The sequence below is a fragment of the Dasypus novemcinctus genome, chromosome 15, assembly GCF_030445035.2.
Source record: "Dasypus novemcinctus isolate mDasNov1 chromosome 15, mDasNov1.1.hap2, whole genome shotgun sequence".
Lineage (NCBI taxonomy): Eukaryota > Metazoa > Chordata > Mammalia > Cingulata > Dasypodidae > Dasypus > Dasypus novemcinctus.
Window position 1 is genome coordinate 91507187 of NC_080687.1, and position 24628 is coordinate 91531814.

The following is a 24628-nucleotide window of genomic DNA, read 5'->3' on the forward strand; positions in this document are numbered from 1 at the left end:
GGGTTGCCACCTCCTTACCTTGTTGTTTTGAGCCTCCAAACACCTGCACACCACCCAACAATTCTTTTCAGGGACCTTGGAGGTCCCATGCACCTATCAAAACCCTGCCAGCTCTACATCAGAGAAATGGTGGGCTCAGGTTAAGTCCTCGTCCTGCAAGGGCTCAGATACGCCTTGGAAGCTTAGGATGCCCCAGGCCCCATGGGTGGAGGGCTGTCCCTGAGCCCACCGTCCCCCCCCAAAGTTCACATGCACACCAACTGTGCTTAGAGCAGAGCCCTGCTCAGGCTCTCTTCAGGCGTCCCTTGGCTTAAGGATTCCACCACATGCTTTTTCATTTCAACCTCGACTTAAGGAACCAACTGGGAGAGACTTCCGTGCTCTTCTGCTTGCGCCAGCTATCCAGCCCAGGAGACGCCCTTTGCCACACCCAGACAGGAATCCTCCTCTCTCGCCTGGAGCCCTCTGGGAGGCGGGAACTCATTCCACACTAGGGACGAATCCCAGACGCAGGCAACAGAGTCCCAAGCTTCCCTCTCTGTAACTTCCATCTTCAGATTCTAAAGGTACTTATTGGAATTATATACGGAGTAAGGTTCCCTTCCTTTTCAGTTCAGTGAACATCAGATTAAGATTTTCATGGGCTTCTACAGTTCTACGTCCACAGGGATACCTCCCAACCCCCTACACGTCACCAGCCCAGAGGGCAGAGGGACCTGCCCAGGTCACAGAGTTAGAATTAGATGCTTGCCTCCACTAGGTTTCTTCCCTTGTTGGCCAAACAACGTAGTGTCTACTTCTTGGAACTCCACAGTTAAGCCGTTTGCACCCCTACTTTGTCCAGCCCTTTCTTTTCCCCTCAAGATTTTACCAAACTGTTTTAACTTGACCTGGAACTATTTGTGAAAATAGCTACAATTACGTTAACACTGTAATATGCAAACACTTGTTAATCAACATTTTATATGCTTTATTGAAAGTTGACAAGTGCAACAGTTAAATACAGTGACACCTTACAGCTGTGTCGAAAACATGCACAGGAACATATGCATAGAACTACTATACAAGTAAGAGGCAGAAGCCCTACTGGGAGGTCATCTCATCAGCTAGAACTCATCGGTTCTCAAAGTATTCAACTGGCTCAATCAAAAACACTTTGGTGAACAGGGATTTACTTCAGGATATTCAGCAGCTAGAAGATTGCAGATTACACAGACTAACTGTGCCAAATCCTTCAAATTTCTTGAGGTGTGGTTTTCGTCACGTAGCGTTTTATATGTAGGTCTCTATAGAAAAGACACGCCACACCTCTTCAGACAGCTGATGAAACATCTACGTTTCAATCTGTACAACCTAAACAGTAGTTACAGTCTTCTATGGTACAAAATAGTTACACTACGTACACAAATATACAAGAAGCAAAAACAACCTTCATGGTGAGACAGCCCAGGTTCCAGCTATCTGTCACCATTTAGTCACACTAATCGCCTTGTGTCGTCCACGGTCTCGAAAAGAGGCACAGTACTGTTGGCTGCACAGACTTTGGTGACCGTCGTCAATCTGCGCACTGGACTGTGTTCCCCCTCCTTCTAGGTGAGACTACGCAGCAGTCTGTACTTGTACCTCCCTTTCAAGTCCTCCTGGAGTTGAGCAGGGGGGCGGGGAAGTCCGGCGGGGAGCACTGCTTCACAGCCCCGCGGTAACCCACCTGCAGGCCTGCAGGCCGGAGAGACGTCGCGCAGGTGGAGGTGGGGGCAGGGGAGGGACGGCAAGACACAGGTCCCTCAGCAGGACTCAAACCATTTCTCAGCTATTTGCCAGGCTGCGTAAGGTCCCAGTATATCCATGCTAATTCTCTGATTAACCTTTCATTCGCCCAGCTAAGAAATTTCTTCAAGCCAAAAGCATATGACTGTTTAATACTGGGAGGAAAAAAAAAGAGACAGAGAGAATGGCATTTATCAGTCTCACGTCTCTTCTTCTGCAGCCAGCAGTGAAATGGGCGACTGTGGAGGCGGATTCCTGCTGGGACGTCTTCTCGGGCTGCTCGGTTCAGTTCGGGTGGCGTCAGCCAGTTCTGCAGGGCCGAGGGGGGCTACGCCGTGGGTCCCGAGCCCTGGGACGCGGGCTGGGCAGGGGGCTGCGTGGGCCCCTGCGGCTGCGAGGTGGCAGGCGGGGAGCCAGTCTGCAGCTGGGCCTGGAACTGGGCGAGCTGCTCAGGACTGGCCAGCGTCTTCAGCAGATTGTTTTCCTGCTCCAGCTGGGAGTTTTTCTCTATGAGTTCTTTGATTTGTTCCTTGAGCACCTCCACTTCCTCTCTAACCGCATACATCAAATGGCTTTTCACCAGATCCTGAAAGGGCAGGGAGGGGAGAAAGGTTTAACCGAGTGTCCCGCCTTCCAGGCACTACTGGGTTTCTACAGCCTGGCGCGCCGGGCTCTCCTCGCCGGCACCAAGCCCGCCTGCACGCCCGCCCGGCGGGACCCTCAACAAGGCTCACCTGGACGCGGGCGGCTCCTTTAAGGCCTACGGGTGCTCGGCGGCCCCAGGCCAGGAATTCAGGCTCCCGGGTTTCCCGGGCGACCCGGCTGGGGCTGGCGGGCCCCGCCCCGCGCCCGCGGCCGCCCCGCAGCCCCAGCTGCAGCCGGCTCGGCGGGGCGCGCTGCCGCAGTTCCCCCACCCCGCCCCCCGCGCGCCGGGGCTGACGTCACAGAAACCTGGGCCGACACCGCGGCCAATGGGCGCCCGAGCTATTTATAGCTCGGCATTAAAGGTTCGGAGTTTGCCTAGCAACAGCGGGCAGAGAATCCCGTGAGAAGAGCCACAGGCGCTGCTCCAATAACAAAGAACGGCCGAGGCGGAAATGAAAAGGAGGAGAAGCCCCGGCGCAGGCTGCGAAAGCCAAACTTTGCGCCGGCTCTTCTCCGTCGCGCAGTCGCCCCTGTCCCTGGGGACCCGGTGCACAGTTTAGAGGGCCCGTCCTCGAGGTCCCCGCTTCTGGGGTTTTCACCTCCGCCCCCCCCCCTCCAGCTCCCTAGTAAACCTCAGGATCCTAGGAGAGCCACCTCGCTCGTCATGTGCCCACGACCAGGAGCGCGCGGCCAGCAACTCCCTACGAATTCCCTAGCAAAAAGGGGCCCTTCGGCAAGAACGCCGGCGGGGGGGGGGGGGTGTGGGGGGACGACGACATGGAATGTCCTCAGGGCCCCTTCCCCCTCCCCACAGCCGCGGAATGTGGCTTTCTGCTGGCAAGATGGAGAAAGCGCCGGCGTTTCCAAATGCACGGGCACCCCACCACGTCGGGACTTAGGGATGAGGAGCGGATCCCGGCCCCAGACCTCTGCCTTTCAGGGCTGTGCCCACGTTCAGTGCAAATGATTGTTCATCGGTACATACCATAGCTTGCTCGATTTTGTTGTCAATAGCTACCACACTTGTACCAGAGGAGCTGGAAAAGAAAAAAAAAAAAAGACCATCGATAATCTGGAATCTCTATTAAAGATCCAAGATCAAAAGGACCTCTTACTCCGTGATGTTCCAGGCATCATTTTTTTTTTGTCAATAATTAACGCTACGGGAGTAACGTTAGCACCCTCCAGGCAAAGCCAGCTACTCGTACTAACGAATATCCAGATATTTCCCTAATTTTCGTGAGCCACAAAGGACTAAATTACATAACGTGGTAAAAGCCTGTTCTCCGACCAGACCTGCGAAAAGAAGGCTTATGCTGAACGTTTCAAAAAGCGACGTTCAAGTCACCGGAGCCTCTCAGCAATGGACAAAGGAATTCGCCTGGGCATGTTCCACCTGCATTATTACAAATACCTCCCTACTAAGCTTAAACTAGCACGGCCATTTACCTATTGTCAAGTCTCACAGAGGCGTTTTCAGTTCCCAGCAAGGATGACAAGAAAGAAATGGAAAAATGTCTCAGTTGGTAAACTCCTAGATCCATCGCCACTGGTCTACACCATTGGGATTTCATGCAATTGCAGCCAAAAAATAACACCCTCGCGGAAAAAAGGAAGAGGGGGCGCCTGTCGCCTTGTTGGAGCTAGATAAAATCTTCCAGCTTTCTGCAGGCCAAAGAGAAACACAGACCAGCAGGTCGAACTGAAAAAGGCTTGGAGCTCCTGCCAGACGCGTGAAGCACTCCTACCCTGCAGCCCAGTTCGGCTCGGCTCTACACCCGGCGCCTGGGCGCCGCGCGGCTTATAAGCCGGCCGGGCGGCGCCGATTGGCCGGCGCGCCCTGGGGCCCCGCCCCTCCCCGCCCCCCGCCGCCCCGCCCCCACCGCGGGTCCCGCTCCTCGGGTGGGCTGGCCCAGGCCGCGTTCGCGAGGTCGCGGCGGGGCCTCAGGCTTCCGCGGCCCAGGGGCGCAGGGCGGCATCGGCGGTGGGAAGCCGCGGGGTGCCCGAAGGAGAAGGCCGGGGCGCGCACGTGCTTACGCTGAAGGCGCCGGAGTCGTCCCCGGAGCTGCCTGCGCCCGCGGCTGCCGCGCGGCGTAGAGCCTCCCGCTGCAGCCAGACCCCCCGGCGTACTGGGCATGCCCAGTCCCGCCGCCTAAGACTGATTCCAATTACCCAGTTCCTGCAGGCAGCGCTCGCGGGAGCCTTCTAGAGCAGGTTTTATTGATAAGGATAATATAGATCTACTGCAATAATACTTTTTTTCTTTTAAGCCAGTGAAGTTTAGAGGGAAAAAGCACCTTTGCTTTTTGAAAGAAACGACTTTTCCATGACTTTGCTTGTAGAACTAAACAGAAAACATGACATTCGTGGCTAGGCATACATAAATTGCATCAAAAAGGAAATCGACCGGATGAAATCTCCCCAATGCCATAAACCTTAAAGTCACAGCTCCCTTACCCCGCATCAGTACCTTCTCAAAAGTAATTAAATATGTTTTCTTCCATTTATAACTAGAAAAGGCAAATCCACAGACTGGATACTACATAGATCTATTTTTTCAGTAAGTCCCTAAAACAAGTTTTTGAAGTTAAGATTAAGTGGCAATTCCGCCAAGACTCAATTCTGAGTCTCATCTTACAACACAGAGATGGAAATATCGTGAAGTATGTATTTAAGGCCCCCAAGTCCTTGAAATTAGTTTTTCTGACGACTCGCTGCGTAGAGACCAATAGAAAAGGAGATTTGAAGGTGGATAGAAACAGTTAAGCGGTCAAAAGATGCCGTAGGCTCACCTCCCTCCCAGCTCACCCTATGGCCACAAAGAGCAAGGACCAAATCAATCCCTTCTTCCAACCAAAATCAAGAAAGCCGAGTGTGAAACAGGATAGGCTTTGTAATTGTTTTTCTTTTATTAATTTAAAATATTTTCAAGGATGCATCAATTGACGTTACAATTTAATGTACTATAACCCTAAAGCCTAAAGTTTGCTTTCTAGATTTTAGACAGTTTGCAATTCAAATAAAGGTAAGCAGGCAAATTTAAACTCTACAATACTGCCCTCTATTGGCATACTACTAAAAAACAAACAGAAAATCTATACTGTGCCAGGGGAGACTTCCCTAATGCAGTCAAGTGAGCGTCACAAATAAAAACTTGACCACAGAACATACATTTGTATATATTCTAGTCATACATGTGTATACACACATATACACACACACACTCTCATTAAAAGCATTCTCCCACAAGCAGCGTCCTTTCCAAAAATTGCCATGGAAGCTTCTTGCACATTATTGGTTTTAGAAACTGTCCAAAATGACTAGGAACCAAATCTGGTGAATGCAGTAGACCCCAAATAACCGAAGTGTGACTTACTATAGAGTAATTACATTCTTTTTTATTGTAAACTTTATATTATCCCCCCGGTTTTAAGGCTTTATTTTTAAATAAATATGTTAGCTGTTTATGATTTTTTAAAAATTTAAATATATATTAATTTCATATGGTACAAAGTCCTTTGAGTAAGGCACTCATTTTCAGTAAAGAAACTACAGTAAGAGAGTTAAGTGGAAGCTTAAAAAGCATAATAATTTGGGGAGCAGGCAAGTGGCCCCCTTGTCTCAAAATGCTAATAGGAATTATTTACTACACGATGGCTTATATTTTGAAAAGTTAGAAGTTATGAGTAAAACTATGTGTGACTAAGTCTATTTACATTTTCAGCTGTGAAAACATTTGAGAAAAGCAACTTGTGGGTCATCTTAAAAAAGAATTTTAAATGAATCGCTAGCTAGAGTAAGATGACTGAATTGACTGAATTTTACTTCTTCACACAGTTCTTAAACACAAAGAAGTACGGTAGTTATGTTTTCATTTCAGTAGTTCAGCTGTACCCACTGCACTAAACTATAGAAGCAAATATAAGCATCGATAGTCTATTTAACCCATTTTCCTGAGGGACATTGGGGTCAACTCCAATCCTTTGATATTTTAAGTACAATTTGTTTCTTAACACTTGTACAAGGATTTCTGGAGAATTTGTTGGGCCAAAGGATATGTAACCAGAAAAAAAAAATCAAATACAATCTTTTCCTATCTTTCACATAGATGTACTGGAATCCTTTAAAACTGCATTTTTACATCAACAACTGAAAAGACATATTTTGGAAAAGAAGGCAAAGGCAGTGCAACAACAGCCCATGGAGGATAACCCTAGGGTCAGAAATGTCTGAGTATTACTTTCAAATGCTCTTCTGTTGGCGAGACAAAATCACTGTGCGTCGTGCCTAGTCAGAGCTCAACAAAGACTTGCTGAAGGGACGGGGAAGGGGCCACACGGTGCCTTCAGACGCCCCCAAATGGGAGGCAGCATCTTCAGGGAGGGGGTCTTACTCAGGAGGGGAACCTGCAGCACAGGAAGTGGTTTCGAAGTGTTCCACTTAGATGGAAAGCAGCTCTTTCACAGGAGCTTAACTCCTGACATGTCTGCCATCCGAGTGTGATACAGGGGTGAACTTCTGTTGGGTGGGTTTGTTTATGCCTGAAAGTTTTTCCCTTAAATTCCAATTCATTCAGATCTGCACATTGGTTGCAAAGAGGGGCCTGTATATTTCGATTACTAACACATGCCTGCCCTCCAAACTTGGTGTGACTTGGCCACTACGGGCTTGTTGGGGACCTGCCACTCAAATAGATCATCTGCTGCTCCCCCGTCCAAACCAGGGGAAGGCTCAGGCACATCCCCCGCTCCCGAGCAGATCACTGCCATCGGGGGACTCGTAGGTCACTTCTGCTTTTCTAATTTATTTTCTCTCACTAGAGAAAAAATAGGGAGTAGGATTACCAGGTTTGGCAGATAAAAATAAAGGACTTCCAGGTAAATCTGAATTTCAGATAAACAATGAATAATGTTTTCGTGTAAGTATGCTCCATGCAGACTTGGTTGTGTGCCTAAAATTCAAATTTGACTGGGCATTCTGTATTTTATCTGGCAACCCTCACTGGGAGCATGATGCACATTAATGAATAAAACCCATGGGTAACAGGCTAAAATGATGTTTCATTTTATTTTATGAGGTTTGACAATGCCCATCAAGAGCACCTGAGAATATTTAAATGCTTATCCTGGGTAAGCAATTAAGTAAATAAAATCATTTTGTCTTCAGACTAATACGACATGGTCCTATAATGTAAACAACAAAGTCTGTATTCAGTTACTAATTCCAGCAGGGAAATTTGAAATTTGAATCTTTGGACAAACCGCTATAATGCTGGTGAAAGGACACTGCTACAACTTTCCCCCAAGGCGTTACTCCTAAGGAAAGCAAGCTTATGAAGTAAGGCACAAGTGTGAGTCCCACACATTAGCAGAACAAGAAATGTCAGAGAAAGTCAACCAAGAAAAAGTCGTTACATTCAGCCATATTTAAACTTCCACAGAAAGGTAGAAATTTAGATAGAGCTGAGAAAATCTCCCAGAATGTAGAATAAAAGAAAAAGAGATGGTCTTTGGGAGGTAAAAGACAAGACACTTGAAGGATGAATCTAAGAAATCCAGCTTCAAAATAGGACACGTTTCCAAAATAGTAAGTAAAGGGGAGGAAAGTCTCAAAGAAATAACTTAAATTTTCTTCTGGTACTAAAGGGCAACATCTCTAGATTACAAGAGATGACCAAATGTCTTGCATAATAAATGAAGAGTCCTACAGCAAATCATATCATGAAACTTCAGATCACTAAGCACATAGAGAAAATCCTAAAAGCTTCCAAAAAGAAAAAACAAGTTATAAATACAGGAACTAGCATCAGAATGATTTTGCTGGTTGCTGGACTATAATCAAGAAATTTTTTTGAAAATTCTGAGAGAAAAATATTTTTAATTTATAATTCTACCTGGCCAAATCCTCATGTGAGAGTAAAGGTAAAGGAAAAACATTCTCAGATTTTTCAGGCACCAAAAGGGAGGTGCAAATCAAGGAAGTGGAAGGCATGGGAAATATGAAACAGGGACTCAAATGCTGGAGAGCATGGAAGCAAATCAACAGGACAATGGAAAAGGGAAATCTCAGGATGATGGCTGCCAAGCAAACACAAGCAACTGGTCTGTGATGGTGCAGAAATGGAGGGCTTCTGAAAAAGATTATCTAACACACTGGAGCATTTGCAGGGGCAGGAGAAGCCACTAGTAAGTATATGACAGACCTAACAGAGCAGCTAAATAAGTTCAGAGACAGTTTTACAGAATACAAGGCAAAAAAAACAAACAGGATAAGCTCTTAAATAAAATTTACATGCTTATATTAAATTTTAAAATTTTTTTGATTTAACTTTAAAAGTTAACTTTATTTAGAGGGTGATAGGAAGGAAAACAAATAGTAGGAACAATTTAAAAGTGCTAAATCCTTATCTATTACAACGTGAATTTATAATATCTAAAATTGAAAAAGAAATAACAGTGAAATTATACTACATAAAAATGTGGAAGCAACTATGAGAAAGTAATTAAAAATTAAAAGTGGCTGCCTCTGAGAAATAATGAAAATAGGGGAGTGAAAAAGGGGAATTTTTAATACTTTTTCCTATTCATTCTATTTGATCTTTATATACATACAATTACTGTTTTGATTTTTTAAAGAAACATTTTAAAGTAAAAGGTATACAGAGAGGCATCTGCAGAAAGTTGCCCCTCTCCCGGTACGTATCAGTACATGTACTTATCAGCACATGCATGTGAGGAAATTACCCATTGGCGGGGAAAGGGTTACCCAAAAGGAGCAGGCAGAACAATTTTCAATAATCACAAAGGGTGAGGAATAATTGGTGTTACCATCACCTGAGTGGGAAACACCCTGCAATGCACCCACGTCGCATACTCAGAAGGAAATGGCCTAAGAAGCAGGCAAAGATTAGTCCTTTCCAGCTCATTCTATGGGGCCAGCATTACCCTAAACCAAAACCAAAACCAAGAACATTATGAAAGAGAGTGAGAGAGAGCGAGAAAGAAAAAGACTACAGATGAATATTCCTAACAACATAGATTTAAAAATTTTTTTAATTTTAGCAAACTGAACCCAATTATATATAAAATGGATAATACATCAAAACCAGTGGTTTATCCTAAAATGCAAGGTAAACATTAGAAAATCGATGAAATTCACCAGACTAACGAAGAAAAACTACAGGATCATTTCAACAGATGCAGAAAAAGAATTTGACAAAATTCAGCATCCATTCATGATTGAAAAAGAATAAGCTTTTAGCAAAGTAGGAATTGAAGTGAACTTCCTCAACCTGACAAAGGGCATCTACAAAAACATTTACCTCACATCATACTTAATGCTTACACACTGAATGCTTTCCCCTTAATACTGGGGAAAACACAGGAATGTCCACTCTCTCTCAGCATTCCTGTTAAACATCATACTGGAAGTCAGGCAATAAACATCCAGATTAGAAAGAAAGAAAGAAAATCATCTCTATTCACAGAATCCACAAATAAGCTACCAGAACTACAAAAAAAAAAAAAAAAAAAAAAAAAAAAAGCTAGGTATCAAGATCACAGGCTATAAATTGAATATACAGAAACAAATGTATTGGGGCATAGGTGTAGCTCAGTGGTTTGAGTGTCTGCTTCCCACGAACGAGGTCTCAGGATCAAGCCCTGGTACTTCCAAAAAAAAACCAAAACTATTTCCATATTTAACAGTGAATTAAAAATAGAAAGTCTAAAAAGTTTCATTTTCAAATGTATAAAATGCATGAAATCTAACAAAATGTACAAGATATGTATACTGAAAACTACAAAATCAAACAGGGACCTAAGAAATGAAGAGATATACGATGTTCCTAGGATAGATGACTCAATTTAATAATTTAATGTCAATCCTCCCCCAAGCCCCTCAGGCCTACAACTGATGTATAGATGCAATGTAATCCCAACCAAAGTCTCAGCAAGACTTTTTGTATAAACATGCATAAAAACAAAAAAACTTGATCCATTCCTCACATTGTATGAATTACCAACTTAAATGATAATAAACCTAACTGTAAAATCCAAAACTAACAACCTTCTCTAAGAAAACTCGGGAGAAATCTTTGGGATATAAGGTTAAGTAAAGATTTCTTAGATATGACACTGAAAGTACAATCAGTAACAGAAAAAATTGATATATTGAACGTCATCAAAATTGTAAACTTCTGTTTTTTGAAAGATGTTATAAGAATAAAAGACAAGCTATAGACTGGGATTAAATATTGAGAGTCACATTTCTGATAAAGGACTTATATCGAGAAAGTATAAAATACTCAAAATTCAACAACAGAAAAACAAATATCCCAATTCAAAAAATGAGTAAAAGACTTGAACAGACACTTTGCAAAAGAAGATATACGGATGGTAAATAAGCACACGGAAAAAAGGCTCAACATCATTAAATATTAGGGAAATGCAAATTAAAATCACAATGAGATAACTCTATGTACCTACTAGAATAGCAAAAAAAGAAAAAAAAAACCCCGAAACCTGAAAATACCAAGTGTTGATGAGAAAGCAATGACAAGCAACTGAAATATTCATATATTGATGGTAAGAATGCAAACCGGTACAACTGCATTGCAAAAACAGTTTGGCAGTTGCTTTTAGACGTACATTTTCCATAAATCAATAATCCTAATCAAATTTATTTACCCAAGTGAAATGATGTGCTCACAAAATCTGTACATGAATGTGTAGAATAGCTTTATTTGTGATTGCTCAAAACTGGAAATCCAAACATTACTCAATTGAATACTGGATAAACTTTGTATATCCATTTCATGGAATCCTACCTATTCAGCAATTAAAATGAATTACTGATACATAGCAGAACATGAATGAATTGCAAGTATATTATGGGGGCCAGACTCATGGGGCTGCAAACTATATGATTCCATTTAAAAGGCATCCTAGAAAGTACAAAAACATATAGGGACAGAAAACAGATCCGAGGCTGCCAGGCCTGGGAGTATGAGAGGGGGCTTTGGTCAGTGATGGAGCTGTTTCATATCTTGATTGTGGTAGTGGTTACACCCAGTTTGTGTTTGTCAAAGTTTGTAAAACTATACATTAAAAATTAGCTGCCTCTAAGTAGCAGACGGGGAGAATTTTTTAAAAAAAGGAACTAATAAGATTTTTTCTATTCTATTCCATCTTCAAATATGTGCATGTTTTATTTTAATTAAAATAATGATATTTAATTAATTTTAAGTAAAAGCAAAAAATCTATTAATAAAGATATAATCCAAAGACTTGAATACTTTCATTGAAGAAACCTAAAATTGCCTATTTTATAACTAATTAACTGCTCTGTAGTCATATGAAATGTTGTTATTAGACTTGAATTTTAAAGAATAATTTTGCTTTGTTTTGAAGGCTGCCAAGTTTGTTGGAGACTAATCTACAAGAGAACTGACTCAGATATATTAATAGCAGAGGTTCCCTGAGTCCCAAATTAGTTTGAAAAGACTTAAAAAAAAATACTTGCTTGTTTTAAAAATCCTAACAAAATGCTAATAAAAGTAAACACAATCTTTTATTTATACACACAGTAATGCATATTTATAGTAACACCTATTTATACACATATATTCACATATATACACCTATATTGTATATAAAACTCTAAATGTATATTTTTCTCTTTCAAAGCATTTAGGATTACTTTTAAGTTATTGCTACAGTTCCAGAAACAATTTCCAGTTCTCCCACATTCCTCTATTTTCTTTGCCTTATTTAATCTAACTACTAATTGCAAAAGAATGCCCACATGCTAAAAAGACTCAATGCCTTTAAGCAATAGGATTCAAATGGCTAACATTCTTATTTTACTTTTAGCTTGTAAATAAGTTCTTCAAAGCCAAATTTCTTTATAAATTGCCACTTCTGCTTAATAGTGGTAAATTATGAAAATTATGAAAAGTTTTGTTGTCCTGATCATGATTTTCTATCTAAAACACCTCACACATCTCTCCTATCAAAAAGGAATAATCTATCTGTATTTTATTTTTGCATAGCTATTGGAATAGACACTTCAGGCTCTTTGGTGTTTTTAAAGTAACTAAGTACTGGAAGCTAAATTTTGGTGTTAAATTCCAGAAGATCCAACAATGATAAGCAGTGCAGAAAAGAAGAGCCAGTAGGAACTAGATTAACCATTTTTCTATGCATATAGAACCACTAAGGGCCATCAGAGGTGATCCCCTGGTGATCTAAAAGTAATTAAATGAAGCTCAATCGAAGTTTATTTATGAAAGTTAGATAAATTCAAGGGTTTCATATAGCTACGGGATTTCTAATACAGGGCAGACTGAGGCAAGCAGTAACGCATTGGAAAAGATGTGCTAGGGAGCGAGTGTTTGATAGCTGCTCTCTGCTTCCATCAAGGGATACATTTCCAGATTATGGTCTCTCTGGGTTCCAGCTCTGTGTCTTCACTGGTGCCCCGAGGGTTTTTAAGTGATCAGTTGAGAACCCTGGAGCTGACTGGATCTTAGAGATCATCTAGCTCTAATTTCCTTATTCTGTAAGTTTGGAAATGGACGCTCAAAGACACTAAAGGCTTTGTCTAGTGTTTACCTAATTAATTGTAGGGCACGACACAGAACCGACTTTTGTTTTGATAGACTTTGCTCCGGAAGTTCGTGCCAGGATCCATAACTAGAGATCTAAGCTAAAGTGTAGTAACAGTGGAAAAGCAAACGGAGAGTACGCTGGGGACCCCCTGAGCAAGCATCTCCAGCTGGCCGTTTTACAGATGAAGAAAGGCTGGGGGCTGTGTGGGGACCAGGGCCAGACCCAGAGGGCGCCCGAGAGCCAGGCAGCCCGGCTGCGGGGTTTCTAGGCCTTCCGGGGAGACGTGCTCGCGGCGAGGGCTGGCGAGGCAGGCCCGGGGCGAGGTCCCGGGCAGCCGGGGGTGCTCCGGACACGCGGGGACAGCCTGCTGGCGGGCGTGTGCCCAGGAAGGGCCGTGAAACTGTCTCATAAGCCCTGCTAGTTCCTTGGAGAGCCCTCGAGAGCTGTGAGAAGAGGCAGCGGGAGTCCAAACCGGCTAACGAAGGCCGCCAAGCTCGGGGAGCGACGCTCCCGCCTGGGAAGGCCGGCAGGCCCATGCGGCGCCGCTCGCCGCCGAGCAAGGCCCCCTCGGCGGGCATCACCCGCATCTCCTTCCGCCCCTTCCAGGTAAGGTGATTCTGGCACTGCTACATTCTCTTTGATTTGCAGTTAAGTAAGGGTAAGAAGAAATCTAACGAGAAGAATGTCATGTAACGGGAAATGTAAACTCACATTGATCACTAATGTCAACTTTTAGTGTATAAACTTGCTGCCATGACCGTCAAAGGAGAGGGCAATGTAATACATCTTAGCTAGAAGGATATAAACCGGAAGAAAAAATTTCTCTATTCGTGAACTCTCCAGGCATCCCTTCATTCAATTTATACATATTTAGGAAACATTGAGCACCCACGAAAGGCCAGGAACTTTCAGCTTAGCACTAAAACTCTCCAGGGGAACAAGACCCAATCCCTCCTTTCAGTGAGCAGAGCTGTTGGTGGGGTGGGGGACTGTAGAGGAAGACGGGGCATCCGGTCTACCTTGGGTATATGTTCTGTGGAGAGCGACGGCCAGCAGGAGGCGGCCAGAGCCTGTGTCCAAGGTCTTGAAGCAGCGGCTGCGCGTGGCTGAGGGTTCGTGGTGGCAGGTGTAGGGCCAGGCAGGAGCAGGTGGAAAGGCTAAGGCGGTGCTCGTGGGCCACCCAGCGGCGACTCGGCTTGAGTCCGGGGCTGTGAGGCAGGCGAGCAAGTGGTGGGCTCTGCGCTTTGGCAAGGCTGCCCTGCCCACAGCGTACAGGGCTAAGGAGATGGCCTTGGGGGAAAGGGAAAGCGTGCGGACCAGAACTAAGGAGGAGAGGGAAGACCGGAGAGAAGGGGGGCGCGGGCCCCCAGGATTCTCAGGAGGCAGGTCGCCGGACAGGATGACTCGCAACCCCCGGATTAGGTGGGCGGGTGGAGAGCGGGGCTGCCGGCAAGAGGAGGAACTGGTTCTGGGAAATGACAGTGACGGGACACCTTAGGAAGTGGAAATGTGGTTTTGGAACTTAGGAGAGAGATGGTTTGAGAAAAAAAAAATCTGGAAATTGTAGGGTGGCAGTCAACAACCATGGGAGTGGATGAGATCACCTCGGGGATGTATGTGGGAGAGAGAATGTGGAACTGGAGGTTACGGGACGCTCCGGCAGCCAGCATTTTCACTTGGCATCGCAAAGACACCTGTGTTTTCTGTGGGTCAACTGCAGAAAGGGGCTCGGCTGGAGCTATCTTGCGAGAACCTCGTCTGGAAGAGCAGCCTATCGGATGAGGAGACCAAGAAGCAAGAGGAGCGAGGTGACCTGTCTGTGGAGGGGAGTGGGAGGGATGAGATCAGGACAGCTCTTTAATTGCAAGGGACCTGAAGGGACCCCCCAAAGAACCCCCAAAGGTCTCCCATGCGAAGCCCACCAAGCACAGCGGTAGCCACTATGGCTACCAGGGGCGGCCAGGAAGGCGCCGCTGTGCTTTTCCTCCCCCGACTCCCAGCCCTGCGCCAAGGGAGCTGGATCAGGGAGAGGGTCAGATGTGGGAAGGGATCAAGCCCTCTGCCGAATGGTGAGAGAGACAAGCTTAGCCTGAGTTGGCAAGTGGAGAGGAGAGCTTTGAAGCAAACACCATGTTATTAAATAACAGCACTAAGGCTTACCAACTAAAATCAGGCTGTTCAAGTAAACCAAAAGTTACCAAACATAAGGAACTAAAAAGCTATCGTGACTCATTCCCACTATACAGCAAGGAGGAAGGGTTTCAAAAGGACAAAGCTGGTAGCAATTATTAGAAAAACAAAACTGCTTCACATCCATACCCCCTAAAAACTGACACTTCCCAATAAACCGGTTTATTTATTAAATCTTTACAACTCTGATGCAGATACCATTATTTCCTGCATTTTAAAGGAAAGAAAACTGAGGCTTAAACAACTTGCCTGCAGTGACAGAATGCTTCACTTGATGGCAGAATGAGATCCAAACTTAGGTTGATCAACTCTAGTGTAGAGTGTGACACAACTACCAATCAGAACCAAAACGTGGTCTGTTTCGAGACACCGAGGAACGTGCAATCCAATGAATTTAGTGAAAAACTGATTCCTCGCCTTAAAATACTAAATGTTGCTTGTGGTCATTATGACTAAACCCTTTTGGACAATTCTGCACAAATTACACAAAACCAAATTCTTCAAATATATATGGTGAGTAAAAATAGAATTAAACAACTCTGGCAGTCTTTAACAAATGGGGGTGGGGTGGGAAATTAGGTTAGCTTCCTTAAGCAATTAAAAAATAAATAAATGGTCTTCCCTAATCAGGGCGACGAGATTAAACCTGTTTTAACACTGAAGCACCTAGGGAACCTATATGAAGTTACGAGGCATGTCCACAGAACCAGCACCCCGAAGCAGGCAGGACCAGCACCACTGCAGGCCCCGGCCGTGCCTCGCTACGCTCCAGCCCCCAAGAGCGGCTCTTCCCGAGATCTGAACCTCTAAAATCCCTTTCACGGACTTACTCACAGTGTTCACTGTCGGCCTGCCTTCACCGGAGCGGAAGCTCCACAAGGGCAGGGGGTTGGACTATTTTATTCACCAAATCGTCCCGAGCACCCAGGTCAGAACCCATCCACGTAAGAGCTCAGGACAGCGTGACCCCACGAAGGCAAGTGAACAGCAATACCAACAAGAGCAGCGAACGCTTGGACTTCTTACTAACATCCGCAGGCCCTACTCTAAGCCTGTTCCACGCAGTAACTCATTTAATCCTCTCAACAGCCTATAACCCCGGTGACGTTACTGTCCCCTTTTATGTGGATGAGGAAACTGAGGCACACTGGAGTTCTGTGACTTTATCAGGGCCACACTCATCCCTGTCATGAAAAGCAGTCTTTAACAGAGCAGAGGCCACAGCATTTTTGGGGAATTCAGTCTCTTGAATGACTGGTTATGACTGCTCTCGACACGAGGGATGCAGGAGTGAGCAAGACAGACAAAAGCCCCTGCCCGCATGGAGCTGCCATTCTAGCAGGGTTTAAATGAGACAAGGGAGACAGTGACAAGTGCTGATGAGAAAAGTAAAGGATAGGAAGGATCAGAGAGTGTGGAATTTTAGATAAATAAGGTGATTAAGGAAAGCCTCCCTGAGAAGGGGAGTTTTGAGTAAAGACCTTAAGGAAATGATGGAAGTAGTCATCAAGCTTTTCAAAAAAGAGATCAGCAAGAGGGAATGCCCATGGGATGTCAGGGGTCAAGGCATCCTGGCGCCTTGCGGGAACGTGCGCTAAGCATTCCCTGTACAAGAGGAATGGCTCACTTTGGTGTCTTGGTATTCTTCAAGATTCGGCTTTTCTTTGCGGGCAAGCACACTTACTGGAGTTGTAACTATGATACGGGATACACGGAAGAAGTACTGCTATGCTTATAATATAAATAGGCATATAATATTTATATACTTCTTCAGTATTATATATACTTTATATTCTCCCAGGCTAGGTTTTTCAGAGATTAAAAGCTTTTCACCTTCCAGTAAACAAAATAAAATAAAATTCTTCTCCTGTGTGGAAGTACAGACAAGTGATGACCTTCTGTGAATCACCTGTCTACAAAGTTTACACACGACAGAAGGATGTGCAACGATGGCTCTTTTTTCCGTCTTGGACTGGATGGCTTCATGCAGCTTCTCATAGGGAAATGTACTTTCTTCTTTTACAGAGCTGTTCAGAGCAACGTCTGATTAAAGAGAGTGGGCTGAACACACGCATGTATCTATTTCTTCCTATAAACTAAGAAAGGGACAGGGAATCTAGTTTTAAACATACAAGGGTAGACAGAATAGGAAGAAGGCAATTTCAACAAAGTTTTCAAAGCAGGGAAAAAAATAGTAATTGACTTAGCAGATGTACAAAAAGCTGAAACCTAAGGAGACTGAAAAAAATCCACCAGAAGGTGGTTGATACGTATTGAAGAATCCAAAAGGGCACCCATGCACTACCAGAAGTGTGAGGTGCAGGCAGAGTGAGAGCCTATTCAAAGCCAGACCCCTTCCCCATCCCGGCCTTGCACAACCAAGGGACTGAGCAGCAGTAAAGACCCCTAACACAACCAACACTCGTAGGAAACGGAGACAATGTAGGGAACTGCAGAAACTCAGAAAATCTTAACATATGGCATGGATAAAATAGGAGGGGCAAAGGTGGGAGGACAACAGTAACACTCAGAACACCAAAAAGAGCTCTTGGAAATTTGAAAAAACTGATACTATGAAAGCATACGTAAAAATTCACTAGGATGATGGAAAGTACAGCTGAAGAAACATCTCAGGAACTAGACTAAAATGTCAAAGAGAGAAAACAGGAAAGAAAAATATAGGAATTTCCATTTGAGAGAGCCAACGTTTGAGCAACACAACAACAAACAATATAGGTGGGAGGAAGTTATCATAAAATAATTTAAGAAAACTTCCTAGAAGTACAGATCATGATTTTTAAATTAAAAGAGCCTATTGAGTATAATCAATTCTGTTATAAAGCCAGTTTTGAGTAAATGAATTTGTTCCTAAGCAATTGATACATTACAGAACATAATGCACATTTCTTCCTTACCTATGTGTAATTGTAATTTCAGTAGCAAGAAAGCCCAAAAACTATGTAGGAAAACACAAAATACAAACACACACACATCTCAAACATATGCCAGCTATCTTCTTTGTTCACCGTGCTTGTTATCCTACGAGATTATGTTAACTACTTTTTCACGTTTGTATTCTCTATGAAAAAGTACTCATTCAACAACCCAAACTTGTCTAAGTGTCCTGGTTCAAAAATATCAAGCAGTACATGCAAGAGGAAAACTAAGTCTTGGAGAGAAGCATGAAATAAGGTTTTATGAAAGAAAAGAGAAAGTGTGGTATTGTTGACTAGTAGGCACAAAGAAACACATGCTGGACTGTCAGAGACAATGCACAAAAATAAAAGGCAACTTCAAGGGCTGCAAAGTCAAAAAAAGGACAAGCCCTTAAGAAATGGAAAGATGGCTGAATTTATGGATGGAGGACGAAGAACGAAAAAAATCAGAAACAACCTTTCTCGCAATCAAAAAGAAAGCATTATCTACTGCCAAATCCTGCATAAGTCTCTTCGTTTAGTGATGGTAGAGGCTCAATTAGTGATTTCAAATCTCTCTATAATTTCCAAAGCTTTCAGCTGTCAGGTAAAGCAGCAAGTGCAGATGAGAAAGCTGCAAAGGTATTTTCAGCAGGGAAATATAAGTTAATGAAGAAGGTTCAACACTGGATCAAATTTTCAACTTTGGTGAAATAAGTATCCATTAGCAATGCACGCCAGATATAATCTACTGACACTTTTATATATTGGATGGACTTTGAAAATTAAGGTTCCAAGGATTCCAAGGTAGAAAAAGTTCTAGGACCTACATTCACTCCTAAACAGATCAGTGAAGGCTTTGATTACTTTAAGGCACTATATTCTAATCAAATTTGATCCTCCTAAAATATTTCTCACTTAGATTTAGCTATCAGGCAAAATCCATCATAGCATGATTCCATTTGCCTAGGAAAGAAGCCAAAATGATGCCAGTTTCTCACTTTTCATCCCAATTAAAGTGCCACTTTCAAACAATCTCTAAAAACATCTATGATGTTATTTTGGTGACATAAATCTAGACGTGCAATTGCAATTTCAAACCTCAAAGTCTACTTTGTTCAGTACTGAGTTTGTTCATGCAGTTTTAAAGAGTAAGGGTCAAATTCTCTGCTTTGGAGTTTGATCTTAATTCAATTTTCAGTACTGAGTTTGTTCATGCAGTTTTAAAGAGTAAGGGTCAAATTCTCTGCTTTGGAGTTAGATCTTAATTCAATTTTCCAAAAACCCCTTCTGTCTATGAAAAATGGGGCAATCATATCTACTTCATAATGTTGTAGAGAATTAAATGAGATAATACAAGGAAAGTACCTGGCATTTCTCACAGCAACTAAGGTTGTGTGTTCTGAACTACTTGACCTCAGATGTAATTGAGATTAATCAAAAGGGATCAGTGCATTTCTCTACTTACTTTTTAAAGTAGACAGTTTTTTGAAAATGGCTTAGTATAGACAATATTGCGATAAATTATTTCAAAAAAAAAGGTTTTTTTAAATACTATGAAAATCACCTTTATGCTTCTCTTTTCCATGACATATAATAAATCATCTTGAGAATCAATTCATAAGCGGTCTTGTGACAATTTACAGGGTTCTGGGATATCGTTTTGGTCAAAATGCAACTCAGGTTTTGCCTGAATCTCTGTGACAGGATTAACTGGTTCAGAGAGTGATTCTAATACTGTTGTTTTATATCTTTAAAGAGAACCCCACCTTTTTCCCCATACCCATTTATTTGATATCGCAAGTGTGCCGCTGTCCCCTGGCCTCCTTCACATAGGCCGCCTCTTCTCAAGGAAAAGCTAGGGAGGAAGGCTCACTGTCAGCTGCTCTGTATTTTCTTTTCGTAATTCTGGCACGTTTGCTGCTCCAGCAGGAAATCAAGTGACCTCGACCCTAGAGCAAGGGGATATGCTCTTTCCCAATGTAGCTCCCTTCCACAAATATTTATCACACAAATATTTATTACAGATATATATTTCACAAATATTTGTGCCTACCATGTTACAAGTCACTGGGGCTTCTTTTGAAGAATGAAGTAGTCCTTCCTCTAAAAAGCCAAAATGAAATTTAACTAGGAGAAGGGAACATGCATTGACCAAGCATGGACCAGGCAATGTGATAAACACTCTACATATTGTCTTGTTTAATAATCAACTCAGCTCAGTCATCACATATACAGATGAGCAAATTGAGCAAGATTAGTTTGTCCAAGGTCATGCTGCTGGAAAATGGCAGACCTGGAATTTGCACTCAGGTTTGTCTGACCCAAAAATCCAGCTTCTTTCCACCACACTTAAATATTTCATTAGTGCCTACCTGTGCTAAACACCGTGACAGGTCCCAGAGTCCAGGAGAGGAGGCAGGTTTGCAAGTAATAAACATATAGCCAAGTGGTAAGTGTGACATCTTAGGTGTGGCAAGTGCCTTGGGGTGCAGGAGGAGAAACCAACTAAAGGCGGGGAGGAGGGTGTTGGGAGGAGGATAGGATTCAAAGGAGTTTTCTCCTAAGTTAAACAATGAAGGATGACCACGAGATCCCTAGTTAGAGCAGAGAAAGAGAAGAGCAGTTCAAGGAAAATGAGAAACATGTCCAAAACAGAGACAAAACCAACATCCAAAGGGAAGGTACCCCCAAAATAAGAACATCTGAAATAATTACAGAATGTAGAACATGGAGGCAGAGAAGGGAAATCAGAGACTCTCCTGTTCCCCAGCCCCCACCCCCAAATCTTGGAAATCATCCTTGCTAAGGAATCTGAAATATACCCTACAGGTCATGAGCACCAGCCAATCAGAACACATACAGCCAGTTCAGCCTAACTGGTGCAAACCAGCTAAACATCAACCCTGCCTGGAGGAGACCAGAGCAGCCACTGTGGGGTTTTCTGCAAGGGAGTGACCTGGCCAGGCATGCATGCTAGAAAGGGAATTCTGGATACAGTAGAGAGGCTGAATGGAAGGAGGACAAGAGCTGCGACCAGGACAGGGAGTGTTGAGGAATCCATGTTGGGGGAAAAGAAGATGTGATTTTATAGGAAGCAGGTACTCAAGCTAGAATCATCATTTTATGAGTTTATGACCATAACAAATAATTGTATATGTATTACACAGCAGCCATTATGCAATAAAAATAATTCAGACCTAGGGCTCCTGATCCACGCCCCTGCCCACATATATATAATATGGCCCTATAAAGTCTGCATTACAATGGCCTCATTTAACCTCTTTTATGGGAGGGGGAAAAAGCAGTCTTTGTGACCATCTTATAGCAAATGCTCAAGATACAATTCAGCCCCTGCCCCTTTCAGTCAGGTCATATACTCCAGTAAATCATTCACAAGGCTGTGAATGGCATGAGCACAGGTACAGCAAGAAAACGCAAAGAAAAAAGCGTTTACAATAGGAATAAGTATACATAGAATTAAAAAGTCCATTCCAGTGAGATATAAGATATGAGAGGTTACTCTACCCCTTGAAAGTTATCTGGGCCGTAACGTACTTGATACAGGCTCCATTTCCACATCGAAAAAAAGAAAAAATTTTTAGAGAGAGCCCTTGAAAGGAGAAAAAAGAACTTGAAAAGTTATAAAACTCGAGAAGAGAACAAGAACAGGGAAGAAAATAGACACATTATAATGACAGGTCCATTAAGACAGTGAGTATGTCTGGAAATTTTTTAAAATTATTAACTTTTCTGTGAAAACTCAAGAGTTGCAGGCTAATGTGTAGTAATATAGGAGGTTTTAGATGCATGTTACACTTACTAAGGCTTGAGAAACAATTTAAATCATACCACTTATTTTTATGAAAACAGACCCACTTAATTCTTAGTCCTTCCCCCCTAATTAATCCTAATTTTGAAATAAAAATTAAAGCTGATCATATAAGAAAATATTGCTTATTAGTTTGTCATGTGTTTGATTAAAGACGCCGATTTAATTTAACAAAGTAACAAAAACAGACATTGCCATCTGTATATAAGCATAAGGAGAAAAGTATAACTGGATATGATTTCCTAAAATTATAGAATTTCAGTAGAAAGTGCATGGAAATTACTTTAAAAGTACAGCCATTACCTAACATGTATAAATCAAATTAAAGTTGTCGTGACATATGTCTAAACATCTCACATATCTCTATGAATCGTCCACCTATCTAGAATTGGAGAATCAGCAGCTCCAGCTAAAGTGGGTAAAAGCCTGTATGAAAAACACCATGCACTCTGACTCAGAGATGGGTCAATGGAAATTAAATCAGATTAACTGCTGAATTTCATTTAGAGGTTTGTTTAAATAGAGTAGCTCACTCTTTTAAGATGGCTTTTTTGTTGTTGTTTTGTTTCTTTTTTAGTTTGTGAGTCTTAAAATGGCCTTTTTAAACAAATGCCTAAATCCTTAAATGTGTGGCATTTGATTAGAAGATTTCATGAAAAATTATATCTGCAAATTATATTCACTTGCTCTTAAAATATACCAAAGGAGAAAAAGGTTTTAAATAATCCTTACCTGCAATCCAATCAAAGTAATTGTCAAAGAGCAATACCAGAAGTAGATCAAATCATGAAAGAAAAAAGAAAAAAAAAAATCAGCCCTTTTCCATATTATTATACCCACAAATGAGTTATTTTATACATATGTACATAGCTTTCATTTTCTTATATTCAGGAATATATTGGCAAATTAAAAATGCTTAGGGTATGTACAGAGAGGTTACTCAATGCCTGTTGAATTTGAGAGAAAATTAAGTGTAACTAAGTATGGTTTATAATCTCATAAGAAGAAACAAAAGAAACTAGAGAGTTATTTATAGTCAGCAAAAATAATAAAACTAAGCAATGTGGGAGAAACACTTACATGATATTAAGTGAACAAAAAGCAATATATAGAATTGCATGCATCCTCTGATGATAACTATAAAAAGAATTGTGGTAGCCAGCCTTTGAGATGGCCCCCAAGGTCCTCCTAACAGTCTTGCCTTTGTATGGTCCCCGCCCACAGCGAAGATTGCTGAAAATATCACACAAATGATGGTGTGTGTGATTCCCTAGACTAAGTCGTGGGGCGATCACTCTGGGAGGAGCTGGCTGGCACGTTGGGAAGCCCATGCAGCCCTGTGGAGAGTTCCAGGGGGCAAGGAACTGAGTTCCCGCCCAGAGCCAGCACCACTGCTAGCCACATGAATGCGCCGTCTTGGAAATGGACCCTCCAGTTCCAGGGCGTCTTCAGACGATGGCGTCTCATGAGGGCCCTGAGCCAGGAACACTCAACTAAGCTACTCCCAAATTCGTGATCCACAGAACTGACTAGGACAGTAAATGCTTACTGCAGTTCTAAGCCATGAAGTCTCAGAGTTACTTGTTACACAGCAATAGAGAACTAATATCTATTTTAAAAGGCACATGCAAAAATAATAATAATTGTTTTGGAGTGTGACGGTAGTGTGAAATCGGGGTGGTCGCTCCCTTAACTTTCCAAACTTTCTGTAAGTTCATGCTACTTTCATGGTTCCATTTTTAAAGAGCACATTTGATGCTCATATCTTTAATCACTCCCACAATTTTCTTAGGGAAGTTTCACCTAAGCCATTGCTTCCACAAATGCCTACTAGAATGGCAAGTCCAAACAGTCCCCGCCACCAGGGTCACTGACCTCAAGTAGCTTACAGTCAGGTGGGAAAGACAGATCTTAACAAGTAATGCCACAAACGGGTCTAGAATTACAAATTGTGACATACAGCATATTTTTGCTACATCATCTGTTTCTGAAAGGCAAATTAATATGTAAGTGATCAGTAAGGTTGCAAATAACAGAATAACACAAAAATTATGTTAGCTCACAAGGATTTTTCTTACATAAAAGGCACCATAACAGGCAGTGAATTACAATCTCCAGCAAGAAAGGAAACAGCTCTCAGCTCCGCTGTATACTCCCTTCGTCTGTATTTTAACAAAACTTTAAAAGCAGCGCTTCACCAGGAAGCCCTCCCAGCTTTGTGCTGCTTTCAGCTTATGCCATGTTACACTGCAGCTCCACTGGCTTAGTGCTCCACTTGCTTCTGTGTTATCTCAGCACCTGCCATCACTCTGCATATTAATATCTACAATGAAAGCTTCCAAATTTGTGAAGCTAGTGCTAATTTTTTATTTTCTCAGTGCTTCAGTTACAAAGATCCCAAAGCTTTGCTTGATTGGCTACAGCTCTATTTTCCCTAGGAGAGGTCTTATTTTTAGAGTGCAATTTTGCAAAATGGGAAGGTTTTTAGAAGCATATGTATCATATAAGAGAAGAAATGCCTGTGCTACTGAAAAAAAAAAAAAAAGCAGAGCTGGAGAGAGAGGACCAAGACCAAGGAACGTGCATCCAGGTTTCCGGGTAATGGAGCATGTAGGACGGGCACCTCAGGGCCCCTCTGAGCTCCAGGGCCCATGATCCCCATGGCCCCT

At 42.7% G+C, this 24628-nt stretch overlaps 1 protein-coding gene and 1 long non-coding RNA gene across 4 annotated transcripts in view; one reads left to right on the forward strand and one right to left on the reverse strand.

Annotated features, from left to right (window-relative positions):
- Window positions 1-946: 946 nt before the first annotated feature.
- TSC22D1 (TSC22 domain family member 1) overlaps window positions 947-24628 on the reverse strand; it is a 126969-nt gene continuing 103287 nt past the window's right edge. For all 3 annotated transcript variants that reach the window (XM_004457868.5, XM_071208269.1, XM_012524875.4), the window contains 2 exons: window positions 3398-3449; window positions 947-2353 (listed from right to left, as the gene is read on the reverse strand). In XM_004457868.5, the coding sequence (XP_004457925.1) occupies window positions 2096-2353; window positions 3398-3449 (310 nt within the window). In that variant the 3' untranslated portion in view covers window positions 947-2095. The remainder of the gene's footprint in view (window positions 2354-3397; window positions 3450-24628) is intronic.
- The window catches only part of LOC131273444 (uncharacterized), a 129459-nt gene continuing 117944 nt past the window's right edge, over window positions 13114-24628 (forward strand). The window contains exon 1 of the long non-coding RNA XR_009180663.2: window positions 13114-13628. This is a non-coding gene — a long non-coding RNA (uncharacterized lncRNA). The remainder of the gene's footprint in view (window positions 13629-24628) is intronic.